Source organism: Maniola jurtina, chromosome 26 (assembly GCF_905333055.1).
Source record: "Maniola jurtina chromosome 26, ilManJurt1.1, whole genome shotgun sequence".
Taxonomy (NCBI): Eukaryota; Metazoa; Arthropoda; class Insecta; order Lepidoptera; family Nymphalidae; genus Maniola; species Maniola jurtina.
In genome coordinates, this window is record NC_060054.1 from 7,584,709 (window position 1) to 7,601,574 (window position 16,866).

Here is a 16,866-nt window from a genome sequence, read left to right on the forward strand (position 1 = left end):
TTATCAGAACATATTATCCAGTAAAGGCCTCCAATAACTAACAAAACTACCCAATGAACCAGTAAACGTTGTACCACATACAGGTTTCAGTAAAAATAAGTAGTTCAGGAATAGCGTCCCCCGGGCAAAGGAACTAAAAAGATTGAGATACGATACGACAAAACATAGCGGTACTACATCCGATCCCACGCGGCGTAGACACTCGTAATTGACACTTGTGCACTGTTTTTTAGTTTTGACGCCACTCGTCCTGTTTTCCTTTGTATCTAACCGTCTTCAGAGCTCAGGATATTCTCAGCTATAATAAATCAATCGGGACCACATTTAATAATAATAAATAAATTAATCGGGAAATTATTATGCTATAAATACCTATAAACTTCGAAAGAGTCAAAATTTAAAAAAAAATTAGACGACAAATGCGAAGTTTTTCGTGAAAAATAAAATTTAAAGAATAACAGAATTTCTGCATTTTTTCAATTAAAATAATCGTATACCTATCCTAATATTATAGATAGGTAAAGTTTGTAACTTTGTTTGTAGGAAGTAATCTCTAAAATTACTGTACCGATTTTGAAAATTCTTTCATTAGTAGAAAGATACATCAATCTAAGTGACATAGGCTATATTTTATATTAAAAAAAATAGATATCCCTGCAAAAATTCTAAAAACACCGCTAGTACTATATAAATACGAAAAACAAAAGTTAATTATTACCTTAATGAAAACAAGATTGTCTCAAAAAGGACAAATCGTACACCCAACACATCAAAGGCGTACGTGGTCTATTTCTAGCCAATAAACTAGGCTACAAGTCGATCAATCCAGAAAAAAATAACGACTAGACATAAGATGATAGCTGTTTTCGATTCCCACGACACAATCTTTTTACATCAACCATTAAGCTCTTTTATTTTAACCACTTTAGCCGTAAGCCTTTTGATATTACTGCCATTTATTTGATGAAAAAAATATAATTGGAGACAGTAAAACTAAGATAGAAAACTAAAAGTACGCTATAAATTAAAAAGAAATACTACATCTTTAGTTGATCATATAATTCGATTTTATGACTAACAATAAAAATAGGCATTTAACAACGTTTATAATTTTAGAATTAAGGAATCATAAAACTATGACGTAATTTAAAAATATTTACAGAATTATTTTATATAACTCGAGAAATAGATGATAGATTTCATGTATGCATATAGAATAAAAATATTATCGTCGTAATTAAGTCATAAATATAATTATATATAATATTATGTCGAAAATATAGTTTGTGGCAATGGTGATTTTTTTTTAAATTACGACCAAAAATAACTAAACTAAAAAAGGTTGCCTGGTAGAGATTGCTCCAAGCAATAAGGCCGCCTTTGCACACAATTGTTTTTTTCTGTTTTCTTCTATCTGTGTTGTGATCCTTTACATGTGTTTTTGTGTGCAATAAAGTGTTTCTGTCTTGACTACAATGATGATGATGATGATTAGCTAATTTAATTAAGACACATTTTTTCCACTTTTAAAAACTTGGCCATATTCACAGTACCTATTTTATTGCTATATTTTTGAACTTTCCTAGCTATATTCTTGTGATAAACAAAACAAACCAAAAACCGTCCCATATTAAAACAGTAAAGCCTCCATATTGTATCCAGTTCATTATTTTTTCATTAATAACCATTAATAACCATCAATAACGTCGTGGGACCGCTTCACTTTCAGTATATCATTATCCGCCATTGTTGTTATGGCGAACAGTTAGTATTGGACTCCTATTATGGCTTGCTGATGTCCTGTTTACACATAATTGCAGCTTGCCTGAATTGGTGTTCGTACCTAGTGACATTAATATCCGTAAAAATAAATTATTCTTTTATTGATATTAGTTAGCTACCTAACATTTTTAGTATGGTTTTTGGTTTACAAGACAAAAAAAATATATATTTTTAGTTAGGAACTACTTAATCGGTTTTGGTGTGATGTATTTATTTTTTCCTCTTTATTATTCTATATTTTATAATTTAATATTTTACATCTAGGTGGATAATTAGGTAGGTATGTTTAATTGTTATTTGTTATGTTTCAAACTCTTAGATTGAGCAAAAAAAACTTCGTTGGATTGTGAATATTATACTAACTTTTAAGATCTATGAAAATAATACTATGTTGTATGTACCACATTGTGGAAAACAAATGATTCTGATTCTAATGTAAGCACTGTTACTTATTGAAACAAAAAGTCTAAAAAAATAATAATTTATACAGACTTACATAAAAGTAAGAACTTTTTTATGTTGTGTGTAAGTACTAGCAACATTTACAAAAAAATCATCAACAATCTAATCTACTAACAGAATAGTAGATTTCATCAATCTCAAATCAAAATCTCAACTCGAAACAATTAACTATCTTACACAATCACATAGTATATCTATTATCTGGCCATGTTTCGTTTCACGAACGAATTTTCCCAGGCGCATCCGTAATCAATTACCACACTAGTGCGTAAAGTGTGCTTTATAACCTTTAACTTAAAACACATATTACGATGAAGTTTTTAGTGTGTAAACCACTTTCTTCAACGACTGTAAGAATGTACTTGGACTGAGTGTTTACAACAAAATTAACATAAAAAAATATTCCCACTAAAAAGTCTTTCTAGAGGAATGTTAGTAACGTGGTCACACTAAAGACGAATCGGGCGATAAAGTCTTTTTTTAAATAATAAAATAGCGAGCAAACGAGCAGGCGGGCCACCTGATGTTAAGTGATTACTGCCGCCGATGAACATTTGCAGCACCGGAGGTACCACCGACGCGTTGCCGGCCTTTCAGGAATTGTTGGTCAGCCCCTTGAATAACCCCATGTTGTACATTTCTGTATACCTACCTACGATCAATTTCTCTCTCGATGACTCTTAAAATGTAAATAGGTACTTCGTTATCATGATAAACTCATCGCCACTACTGAGCACAGGTCTTCTCTCCGAATTTAAAGGGTTTAGGCCATTGTCTGCCCCGCTGGCCAAGTATGGGTTGGCAGACTTCACACACCTTTGAGAACATTATGTAGAACTCTCAGGCATGCAGATTTCCTCACAATGTTTTCTTTCACCAATCAAGTGATACTTAAATGCTTAAAACGCTCGCTCGCAGTTTCTTGCTGGTTCTTCTCGGTAGGAACGGCATTCCGAACCAGTGGTAATAGTATATTTCATTACAAGTGCGGAAAGGCTGTCATTGCAAAGAGTTCCGACAAATGTCTACCCGAGCCGAGGCGTAGCTGAAGGCGAGGGTTGACAGTCGGAACGAGTTGCAATGACGGTTCCGCACGTGTACTGAACGACTATTTTTAATACAGTTGCGAAAAAATGAAGCAATTTAATAAAATAATAAAAACACAATAAACTCAACTAACTTAATTTAATTTAATTTAAAACAACTTTATTGTTAATAGATATAAAAAACTAGGGTCGAAATCACTCATTTTAGGCTACCAACAACTAAACTTGCAAAGAAAATTTCTGAAAAATGGCGCCAACCGTAGAATATAAGTAGAGTTTTTTTTTTCTTCACCCATTCTGGTAGGCAAAGGGAACTATGCCCATACAGCCAAGTCTTCAGTAGAAGTTTTTTATTGATATGAAATGAAAATGAAATTTAATGAGATGAAATGAAATGAAACCTAACCAAACTCATTCAATCAAATCATTAAATCTGATATTGAAACAAATTAGTAGCTTCTTTTTAGAAATATACGTATTTGCATGAATCATAAAAACTTCTTTGAATTTTTTTAGTAAAAACTTCATGGTTGGTTTTTCTTTATAATATTTGACAGTTGGGAAAGAAAAAGCACGCGTGCGGGAAAGGTAAAAAAAAAGCACGATTATGTAATAGCCCACATCCCGAACGCTATACGTCTCTGCAATACGCCACTTTTTGAGCAACTGTATTAAAAATTATTTGACGATTCAAAAGCACTTGTAAAAGTTTACTTGAATAAAAATCTATTCTATTCTATTCTATTCAAATCCTAACAGTTAAAGGTGCATGCGCGGAATCGAACTCCCGACCTCCCGAATGACCCATCACCCGCTATCAACGCTTTTTTACGCAGTTCTTCAATGCATTATTACTATCATCATCATCATCATCAGCCTGTGGACGTCCACTGTTGGACATTGGCCTTGTTAAACATTATCACAGCCTTGTTAAACTGTGTCATTATGTAATTGATGGCAGGGGTCGCGACCCACAACGATGGGTATAGTAAACTCTAATCTCTAATTATGGAGTGCAATAGCAAAAGCATCGATTGGCTGACACCATCAAAAGTTTCATAAAATTCAGCCAATAGAAACAATTACCAACCAAGATGGCAAACTTTGGCGATCTTCGTTAACATCGAAATTAAGACAAAGAATTAAGCAATTAAAAACTCTAAGTACACTGTCATTACATCCAAAATAGCTTGACTAAATAACTAGACTGTAACTGTTTACATAATTGTACCGATCATTGACTGTCTCTCTCTCTCCCAGGTTGAATAACATCTCGGATCTCGCTCTAACGCTCTCACGGACCGTGGGAACGTCACCTTTGGGTGCGATGTATCGATTCATTTTGTCATATCGGATACTCGATTCGGGACTCTCTCGATTTGAGATTCCAGACGCGTTCGTAATTGACAGGAACTTGTATTTACATTTTAAGTGTTTCGAGAAGTAAAAACAAGGTAAAGACGCCTTTACAGTTGGATGTCCACAGCTGGACATAGGTATCTTGTGAGCTGGGAAATCTCCAGTTTTTACTAAACTAAAAATCAAGAAAAACCATAGTAAAAAGACAGTTTGGATTATGATGCGCCATAAAATTTAGATTTTTACACAATATCGGTTAAACATTTAGAGCAAAAGTAAATGATTGATAGATAAAAACTTCTAAAAGTCAAAACGCTCAAAAGCTTAATAATTATAAACGTCTGATTGTTGGTAATGAATCAGCTAATGGTTTAAAACACTCATCACTGAATATAGATATTTTATAATTACTAAAACTGCCATGTTTTACTTTAAAAGCGGCTGACTGCAAAAAAGTAGTTTTTGAAAATTCTCATGTTCTTTGGCGTTAACTCAAAAACCTATTCATGTACTCAGTTGTAATCTCAGTTTAGACAAATTATTATTAGTATCAATAATGAGTAGTAGTCACTATGATTACATAACTGACCAGTAGTAAGAATAGGAATGTTGGTATGTTCCTTCATGGCAATTTTCCCGCGCTTGGACAACTTTCCGTTGGATAACTGAACTGAAATACCCATTCGATTCACACGCTTTCGTTCTTTATCAACTTTATGGGCTACTAGCAGATGCCCGCGACTTCGCCCGCGTGGGTTTAGGTTTTTTGAAATCCCATGGGAACTCTTTGATTTTCCGGGATTAAAAGTAGCCTATGTGCTAATCCAGGATATTATCTATCTCCATTCCAAATTTCAGCCAAATCCGTCCAGTAGTTTTTGCGTGAAGGAGTAACAAACATACACACACACACACACACACATACAAACTTTCGCCTTTATAATATTAAGTGTGACTAGCGGATGCCCGCAACTTCGTTTGTGTGGATGTAGGTTTTTTAAAAATCCCATAGGAACTCTTTAATTTTCCGGGATAAAAAGTAGCCACCGAACATCAAAATCGGGTCAGCGGTTGGGCCGTGAAAACGTAGCAGACAGAAAGACAGACACTTTTTTGTCCTGATTTTTTTGAAAATCGACATAGGCACACTACAAAATAACTTTTTAGTTTAGCACTTATTTTCTGTAACCCCATATTAATAGAAAGCCAAGACATTCGATTCAGGTATTCTAGAAATATGTACCTGTAATATAATTTAGTATTTGAAACAAGCACTAAACCTGCAATATTGTACCAATACAACCTTTGTACCTACCTAGATCAAACAGGTGCGAAGTCGCATACAAAAAGTTAACTTAGTCAAATAATACAATAGAACTACCAGCACCCAGGCAGGCATAAATAAACCTTAACAGGTGTAATGATTCTATTAAGTAGCCGGAACCAAAAACATCTTGCAACTCGAAAATACAAAGGAATTAGCGATTCATAACTTGTACACAAAATTGACAAACTTATCAATTTACAATCATGCTTATCAATTATAAACTCTATCACAAGGGACCAAGGGTGAGAAATAATTGACCAAGTGCATTATTTAAAATTGTACTTTTACATTGACGCCTGCTTTCCCACGCCTTGAAAAGTTCGGGGAAATTCGTAAAAATCAAAAATCAAAAGGGTTGCTAGTTGCAATAAAATTTGCCATCTGGTGGGCAGATTTTATTTACGACAAAAAAAAATATTTATCTTACTTTTTTATTATATGGGAAATATCTAAAACGTGTTTTTTATTTACTAGCAATGCGGTGTTAATGTATAGAGTAAATAAATTGAGTTTACTCAAAATATTCTCGATTGGTTTAACACTTCTACATATTTAAGTAAAAAATGAAATGACAAACAACCAGACGGGTTTTAGAAATCTAAATAAGTAAGTAATGTTTTATGACTCATTTCTCATGATTTTTGAACAGAAGTAATCTATAAAAACGGGTACTAAAAAGATGCTTTCCTTTTGAAGCGCATTCTAAATATGGTCACCCATCCAGTCACGGACTTGGGCGAAGATTGCAACCAGATCAGCCGATTGACACGCCCCGTAATATTAGACCACAGTCCGTACTAAAATCCATACTTTAATATTATATTATAAATGCGAAAGTGTGTCTGTCTCTGTCTGCTACTTTTTCCTGGCCCAACAGTTTAATCGATTCTGACGAAAGGTACAGGATTAGCTTATATCCCGAGGACGGACGTAGGCTACTTTTTATCCCGGAAAATCAAAGAGTTCCCACGGGATTCCTAAAAACCCATCCGCTTAACCGATTTGTATGAAAGGTACCGAGATATTTTGCGTCCCTATAATTGACACAGGCAACTTTTTATCCTGGAAAATCAAACAGCTCCCACGGGATCTTAAAAACTTAAATCCACGCGGACGAAGACGCGGACATCCTCTAGTAATATTATAAATGCGAATGTCTGTCAGTCTGTGTGTTACCACGATACATCCGTTTTACCAATTTTGATGAAAGATACCTACACAATTTTGACGGGTCCAGAGACAGCTTGCATGACTTTTGTCCCAGAAAATCGAGGAGTTCTCATTGGGATTTAAAAAAAAAAAAAACAATCACACGGATGAAGTCGTGGGCGTCCACTTAGTTCAAGTATTCATCAATTTCTACAATGTTGTTGTAACTAACTAGAAGTCTTGTAGATAGACTATCATAAACAAATTGTAGTAGTATGTACGTCTAGGCGCGCAGAAAGTGGCAACAGGTTTGCTTGTAAGAGGTCGCGAGGTCGTGGGATGCGACGCGAGGCCGGGATGCTCTTGCGTAAGTTGACGTGTAATTGTAATAGCAGTGTTGCCAGTTGCGAAAACATCACATCACATTTCACACTAATATCATAAAGGCGAAAGTTTGCGTGTATGTATGTGTGTATGTTTGTTAATCTTTCACGCGAAACTCCTGAACGGATTTGGCTGAAATTCGGAATGGAGGTAGATTACATAGGCTACGTTTTACCCCAGACAATCAAAGAGTTCCTACGGGATTTTGAAAAACCTAAATCCATGCAGACGAAGTCGCGAGCGGCGTTAGCTCGTATAATGTAACAAATCATAATATGGAAAAGAAATATTATCATCATCATCATCAACAACATTTCCGGCCCACTACTGAACACGGGTCTCCTCTCAGAATTTAGACTTTAGGTCAAAGTCCACCACGCTTGCCACAGACAAACTTCACACGCCTTTGAGAATATTATTGAGACCATCTTTTAATTTATTAAGCTTATCGCCCATAATAATCTGTATTTATATTTAACACGCACCGACTTTCGAATGTAGTCAGCGTTAGGCCTAATTTACTGGCTATTATAACACAGGACGGTTACAAGCTGATCGCAGGGCCACGGCATTGTTGTATAAGCGGCAGCGGAAGAGACAAAAACCTGTCTTCTTTTATGACAAGTTAGCGCTTAACTGCGATCGCACCAGACGAATCTAGCACGAAGTTTTTTAAAAGAGTATTAGCCAAGTTTATCATGATGTAGGTAGGACAATAAAGGGTTTGAACCGACGACCTGAAATTAAAAAAAAAGGTAGCCGATAAATGAAAAAACTATTGATTTGGCCGCCGTCGCTTATGCGAACAGTTCGTGAGCCGTGGCCCAGCGGTGACAAAGTGGGAAACTCGGAGATCACGCACGATTCGAATTTCGAAGCTCTGTGAAGACGGAATCGGCGTTAATGATCGTGAGAATTCAGCCCGGAATGCTCCGAGCTCTCCAAGTTCCAAATTCGAATTTTAGATCGGGATTTTTTTATAATGTTGCCAGTTTCATAAATCCTACTAATTTAGGAATTGATCACACTATTATTTTATAAAGAGGAACGTTTGTGTTTATGTGTGTGTATGTATGAAAAACTACTGGACGGGTTTGGCTGAAATTTGGAATGGAGATAGATACTAAATCTAATTGTAAAAAATGTTTCTGCAAAAAAAGAATCTTGAATATCCTGGATTAGCACATTGGCTACGTTTTACACCGGAAAATCAGAGTTCCCACGGGATTCCAAGCAACATAAATCCACGCGAAAGAAGTCGCGGGCATCAGCTAGTCATAAATATTTTTCGCCTGTAGTGAATTTTTGAATCTCTAACGTTTTTACAACTATGCCATTTTTTTGGGTAGCTGGCCTATGTCAGTTTACGGGTCTTTAATTACTTTTTCCGCGATTTCTGATTTTCCGGTTCAAAAATGACCTATGTCACTGTCCAGGTGTTTAACTAAATCCATGTAAAAATTATGTCGATCCGTTGCTTTGTTGTGGCGTGATTGAAGAACAAACCAACAAACACACTTTCACGTAATATGGTAGTCACAGAAAGACTCGACCAATAAAGCAGCAGCTGGTATTATAACAGAAAGACGAAGAAAAGATATGCAAGATATGAAAGTGTCCAAGTTAGAAAGGGACAAAGATATGATCAAAAGGTGTTTTCTGCCAGCTGATATGGTTTTTTCCTGTATTTTAATCGAATATAATATGGTCTTTTCGAAACTATTCGAACATTAATTATTGGACATGTTTTTATCTCAAAACTCATAAATGACATCTGTCGATTCCAATTAAACATTAAGTATAACGTCGCAAATATTATTGTTTCATAAAACATAAAAGCCTAATATTATGTTAATCATGATTTATTATCGATTTCCGATTCATCATCATCGTCCCATAACTGGTTCACTACTGAGCACCTTCGTTCGCTTCTCCGAATGAGAATTTTGAAGATTGGCAGACTTCACACAAATTATGGAGAACTCGCAGGCATGCAGGTTTCCGAAGATATAACTACCTACCAGATGTTAGCCAGATTTAATGGCATGGATTGAAGAAACAGTTTTTCAAATTTTCTATTAGTGAAATAAGTCCTTTGATGGAATAACTAAGAATCATTTAAAAAAAATACTTTTAAAGCTGCTTAAAATAGGAATAATAAGTGCCCATTTCGACTAAAAGCGTTTGAAAATCGTTTGGTAAAAAATTCTTATCATTTACAGGAGCCGCGTTATCACCAACAAACATTTGATACCATGCATCTCTTTCGCTCGTATGGCGCTTGTGTGTAATGGCATCTCGCTCACTCGTATTGTCAAACGCCAGCTGTTGCGCAAACGGGACCTTTTTTAGGCGTGCGCCGGCGCATTCAACCAGGGTTGCTAATTTATGAAAACTACCCTTTTCATTTGTTTTGGAGCTTTTTCATTAAGTATCTTTGGTTTTTTTAAAGATTTTTATCTAATTTCAATTAACACTGTAAAAGGATACAATAAATCAGGTTATTAGAATTTTTATGTAAGTACGTTGTATAATAAGAAGAATATATAAATAATCATAAGAAAGCTCAGTCACTCAGAGCTTTCTCTACGTATTCAAATCCGAAATGAGGAGATCCGTAGGAGAACCAGAGTAACCGACATAGCTCAACGGGTTACGAAACTGAAGTGGTTATGGGTATGGCACTTAGTTCAACGTTGGGGCTTTAAGGTGTTGGAACCGGAAAGCGCAGCGTTGGAGGACCCCCTACAAGGTCGACAGAAGACGATCAAACGCCAAAAAAAGCCGCTGGATGGCGGCGTAAGACCGTGGGTGTGGAAGTCTCTACAAGAGATCTATGTCCAGCTGTGGACGTCTATCGGTTGATAATGATACTGACGACATTTTATGGTAATAATTGTTAAGTAATTAGTGATAGTAAAACAGTGACCCTAGACCTTTTTAACCTAATGAATTCATGATAATTATGTAATTAAAGATATTCTTAATCTGCAGTTAACTGTTACACAAGAAATAATTAATAACAGATAAGATTAATTATAACTAATATCAATTAATCCTTTTCCGTGTATATCAATCATTGTTCATTAAAAACAATGTTTTTTTCCGCCTGTTTAAATCTTTAGTAGGTCGATAAGAAACAATATATGTATTTGTGACAAACCTAAATTAAATTATGTTGGTTGGTTATTATGAGTTAATCTTAGGAAAACGTATACCATTACAGTCATTACCATCAGCCCATTGCCGACTCACTGCTGAGTACGGGTCTCCTCCCAGAATGAGAAGGATTTGGCCATATAGTCTATCACGCTGGTCAAGTGCGGATTGGCAGACTGAACATACGTTTGCAAACATTATGGAGAACTGTCAGGCATGCAGGGTTTCCTCACGATGCTTACCTTCATCGTTAAAGCAATATTGTCTACTATATTTTACAAGATAGATTTAATATAGGAATTTTATAACTTGGAAGCTGGCAACCCTAACACAGTCAGCTGCTGCTCCGTTCGATTTTCAAAAGCGACACTGAACGCACAGCTGTCTTTGGAGCATCTTGTTTTTTTAACCCCCGACCCAAAAAGAGGGGTGTTATAAGTTTGACGTGTGTATCTGTGTGTCTGTGTATCTGTGTATCTGTGTATCTGTCTGTGGCCTCGTAGCGCCTAAACGAATGAACCGATTTTAATTTAGTTTTTTTTGTTTGAAAGGTGGCTTGATCGAGAGTGTTCTTAGCTATAATCTAAAAAAATCGGTTCAGCCGTTTAAGAGTTATCAGCTCTTTTCTAGTTTTCTTGTAGAAAAGAAGGTTAGGTAACCGTTAGATTCATATTATTATGTCAATAGACAAATGTCAAGCTGTCAAGATGGACGTTGCCTAAATACATAATTATTTATTTGAAAATGATGTTTTGGAAAACTCAAATACTTTGGATCGTCGGGGGTGTTATAATTTTTTAATTTACACTTGTTTTTTTTACTTTTTATAACAAGACGACCTTTGGAGGCTAAAGGCCCGTATCGAAAATTATGCGGGCAGAAAAAAAATGCAAAATTCCTCGTAGGTACAAGGACCTGTAGGTTTTCACACTGGGTAATGTATAATTAGTGTGTAAAAAAAGCTGTGATAGCCTAGTGGTTGGAACGTCCGACTCCTAATCGGAAGTTGAGGGTTCGATCCCGGGCACGCACCTCCAATTTTTCAGTTGTGTGCGTTTTAAGCAATTTAAATATCACTTGCTTTAACGGTGAAGGAAAACATCGTGAGGAAACCTGCACCTGAGAGTTCTCCATGTTCTCAAAGCTGTGTGAAGACTGCCAAACCGCATTGGGCCAGCGTGTCAGACTATGGCCTAAACCCTTCTCACTCCGAGAAGAGACCCGTGCTCAGTAGTGGGCCGGCAATGGGTTGGTCATGATGAATGTGTAATTACTGATGTGATCAGCGGGGTGATCGTGATTCGCTAACTCATGTTGAAATCTATAGAGCGCACTTTGACTTTGCTTAGGTACAGTTCCTTGTATTACAAATCGTACACGCGCGTTGAGTGTGAAACTAACCTTAGGCCGTACAGTACACCAGAGCGCTTTGTCTGCAGTGTACATCGTGACAGAGCAATTAGCACGCTACCTTTATACACGATCAGTACATCTACGTGTCTGGACTGTGAAATTACTTATAGTTTACACATTACAAAAAGTTTAAGCCTCAACCGTTTGATTAGTGAAGAGATTGACATAATATTATTTCATGATGAAAATTATCAAAAACAAATTAATATTAAGATTGTTAAGGTATTAAATACATACATAATCTTACTAATATTCCTCATACGCATGGCTAAGGTTTGGAATACTCTCCCGCGATCTGTGTTTCTTACCAATTACAATCCGGTTTAAAACAAGAGTGAATAGGCACCTTCTAGGTAAACGCGTCCGATCTTAGACCACATCATCACTTTCCATCAGGTGTGATTGTGGTCAAGCGCTTGCCTATAGTGAATAAAAAAAAAAAAAAAAATAATATTATAAACGCGAAAGTTTGTATGTATGGAATATGAATGGATGTATACATGTTTGTTATTCTTTCACACAAAAACTACTGGGCGGATTTGGCTGTGGAATAAAGATAGATTATACCCTAGATTAACACATAGGCTACTTTTTATCCCGGAAAATCAATGAGTTTCCAAGGGATTTTTAAAAACCTATATCCACGGGAACGATGTCGCGGGCATCACCAGCGGCGTTCAGATCATAGAGGCACACAAGCGCTGCTTACCCTGATTCAAATAGTTCAATGCTCATTTTTCCGTATGACCGCCAGTAAAGAGGGAACTACCTAACTTACGCCTACCCTAGGTATAAACCTGTGCACGCCACTCGTACCTACCAATATTGTAAGTAGTGGGTATGTCAAAGTAAACCTACCTACCCCGTAGGTGTATACTGTATAGTATAGTTGTATGGTACGCACTTCCGGCCCACGTTTCCGCCACATCTGGCAGATTAGGGCTAAACTACGCATTGTTTTCTCCCTTTTGTCTTTCTTTCCTTTCTTTTCCTTTTTTTGCTCTATTGTCTTGCCAAATTTTGAGTCATTACCTATTCAGGTTAGTCATAGACATCTGTTGGACATACAGACCTATACTTCGCGACAGGTTGAGATGGCAACCGGGGTATGAGGACCAGCGCTCACCCGCAGCGGATTAGTGCGGGGGCTGTGTTTCACCATCATGATCAACCAATCGCCGGCTCACTACTGAGCACGTCTTCTGCGACTAATACAATTTTATTTTAATTTTATTGCTTTTGAATCGTCAAAATAATTTACCACTGCAATGTCTTTTCTACCGAGAAGGACCAGCAAGAAATTCAAAGGAATTCTTTCAAACTACATACCTACCTTACCCAACTATGATTAAATTCATCATATACCTACTACAAAACTGAAAATCATATTTCTGATCTGAGATCCAAGGCCATGGTAGGTACTAGGTAGGTAACTATTTTGGCTAAGTAAAAACCTTGGAAACCATAACAATTTGATAAGCGGTATTTCATATTATTGAAGTGAGCTTATTTCCTCATTAAAATACCTACCTAGTTAGATAAAATACTAAATTGTGAAAACACCATATTGCATTGGTTTGCCCACCTTATCAAAAGGAGGAAAATAATAATTATTAAATAACATAACTACCTACTTATTATATGTACGCAGCGCCTCATCTGGTAACAGAAGGACTGGCTATTTTTTGCGCACAGAATCAGCTTGGCTGTCCAGCGCGGACATGCAGTTAATATTTTACATTTGGCACTATTCCATGTGGGCAAGATTTGTATAGTAATTAGATTAAGTTAAAAAACGTATTTAAATGTTTTCGGTGGCATCTAAAAAGCTTAAATCTCTGAGAATTACAAAATAGTTACTTATCCTGATACAGACTTTACCTCCTAGTGGCAAGTAACACCAAGACTGGTTAGTTAAAAGTTAAAATCGGTTGAATAACGATTAAAATTAAACTGCAATTAAGTCAATTATATGCAAGGTGCAGGAACAGGTGTTTTCACGCGAAATATTATGTAGGTGTATGTAGGTATGTATCTATACTAATAAATAAAATTGGAGTGTCTGTCTGTAATTTCGAAATAACTACCGCATATTAAGGTCATATGGTTATTTGAACGATACTATAACTGAATCACACGTTTTTAAAATTTTTGTCTGTCTGTCTGTCTGTTTGAAAAGGTTAATCTTGGGAACGGCTGAACCGATTTTGACGGGATTTTCACAAACAAGTAGAAAATTGACCAGGGAGTAACATAGGCTACTTTTTTAACCGACTTTCAAAAAGGGAGTTGTGTTTTTCTACCTATGTACACCGAAATCTCCGAGATTTCTGAACCGTCATTCTTTTTTAATCGATAGAGGAATTTTGCGACATTGTTTCATAAAAAATTTGGAATCCAACTCCTCAATCCTGATGCTGCAGGGGATCTGACCAATCCACGCGGGCGAAGCTGCGGGCATCAGCTGGTTTAGAATACTTACAGGCCAGATGCCACGCGACATGTATATACATACTAATATCTAAATATGTCCAAGGAAAAGGTGGCTGACTGACTAACTGATCTATCAACGCACAGCTAAAACTTCTGGATGGATCAGACTGTTGGGCATGCAGAGAGCTATTATGATGTTGACATCCGCTATGAAAGTATTTTTGAAAATTCAACCCCTAAGGGGGTGAAATAAGGTTCATTGGTGTGGGTGGGTATGAAGTCGTCGAAATAAGCTAGTTTTTCAATCATATGTCTAATGAGACCTACTTGTAAATTGTCGTTTCTAAGAACGTAAGTAACTAGGTAGGTAGGTATATTGAAATATTTGAAAAGTACTTTTCGTGATAATTCACCAAAATCAACAGAAATGTTCTTAAAGTAGCTCCATTTCAACAAACAAAAAGAATTTTCGAGCAAAACCATAAAGGGACCTAAGTAGGTAGGTTAAAACACCAAGAAAAAACCAGCAAAAACTCACCGTTTTCTTTAGTTATAATACAGTAAACGTTAATCTCCATATTGAATTTCTCTCGAATTTCCACATAAAATCACTCAGATCGATATAGCATTAGGAATTATCAAAATTTTCTTTAGAAAACACAAAAGAACCTTCGTTACCGCAAAATAATTCAACTCACGCGCACGGATGACGCAACTGTTCGAAATTCAAACTGACAAAATCTCAAAGTGCTAATATGTCAAAAACTTAAAAATAGTAGGTAGAACGAAAATTAATGCCAAATTGAACTGACATTGAACTATCGTTTAGAAACTGAACGAGTAGCTATACGAAAATATATCAGATAGGAAGGTACCTACCTATAAAAGTTAAAAAGAAAATGAACCATAACAAAAAATGCCGTATCAAGATTAAAAAAATATATGGGTAATAATTTTTACATGTAAAGTTAGCAGTTAACTAAAGATTAGATAATTTATAACCGTTAAAAAACCGTTTAACGGTCTCCATTAAACAAACGCTCAAAATAGTGGTTATTCTAAAGCACAAAACTTTAAGCTTTAGCTCACTTTAAAAAAATAGTAAGTATTTCAACGATGTTTAATTTTGATCGATCCATTTTTTTTTTTGGATTAGCAGCAGTAAAAAACTAAAAAGAGGATAAGTCTCAAAATTGTACTTTTAGTTTAATTTAATTATCAATTTATTAGCAACACATTTTTCGATAATATAATAAAAGAAAATCTTAAAACTAACTTACCTAAACCAATTTTCTTTTTAATTTTTTTCAGCACCTTCATTTTGGATCCCTTTTTGTCCTTAACAGGGGTCGTTTCCGGTTCCAAAGCCATTGGGGGCAAAACTAGGGTCTGTGGCGGCATTGAAGCCCCATGGGCCGAAGCCCTAGGGCACGCGGGGCAGTGACAACCTCCCCTAGCCTGCCGCACGTTCATGCAACTAACACCCATCATTGGTCAAGATTTCCAAAAACAAAATGCCCAAAGTGTAATAAATCTTCAAACTTTTTAATCCATATCAGAAATCCACACATGAAACACTTATTTTCCTTATGTAAAGTCACTTATAACACTTAAAAATTAATTATAGTTTATATTCACGCGTGATTTGTTACGACAATAAAAAATTGAGAACGCGACGCGATAGACATCCGCTCGCGACGGGGCCTACCGGCGGAGTGGCGTTTAACTTTAGAAGCTAAGCTACGCTCGAAAAGCTTGGGCTACGAAAGGCTATGAACAATTATTTACAGCTGCAATTACTGTAATTAACATTGGAAAACCAACTCTATTCTTATAGCACAAAACCTCAATTTTCAATAAAGCCTTTTGTGTAGAACCTTAACCTTTCATACAATTCAAAATCGACTCTAACTCAATTCAATACAGCACAATTTCGAATGTATTCTTTTGTTCCTAATATGACGTTACATAATTTAAATGGCAGATGCGCACGCACGGCTGTCGACTGCCTTATTGTATAGCTGTCCCGTTCAAATGGTAATAAGAGAAAGGGATGGAATTGAATTTAGAACATCTTGTTTGAAGGGTGGCTGTTTAGGGTTCCTTTGTAGAATTGGTTCTTTTATTTAGAAAGTTGGAAATTTCTCAGTCTCGGATAGCTAAGTTAGGCCGGGTTCCCACTATGCCGGACCGGCAGATCTCCCGGTCCGGTAAAATTGCCGGAAGGCCTAGTGGCGGTACAAATTGTATGAAGCTATTCACATGATCCCGAGTCTGGCTTTTTCGCCGAGCCCGGCATTTTTACCGAGCGTTTTGTCACTACAAAATGCCGGCAAAATCACCGGACCGGAA

At 36.3% G+C, this 16,866-nt stretch overlaps 1 protein-coding gene across 1 annotated transcript in view; it reads right to left on the minus strand.

Annotated features, from left to right (window-relative positions):
- The window catches only part of LOC123878530 (protein neuralized-like), a 54,208-nt gene extending 37,968 nt beyond the window's left edge, over positions 1 to 16,240 (minus strand). The window contains exon 1 of the mRNA XM_045925749.1: positions 15,795 to 16,240. Coding sequence (XP_045781705.1) covers positions 15,795 to 16,005 — 211 coding nt within the window. The 5' untranslated portion in view covers positions 16,006 to 16,240. The remainder of the gene's footprint in view (positions 1 to 15,794) is intronic.
- Positions 16,241 to 16,866: the final 626 nt, after the last annotated feature.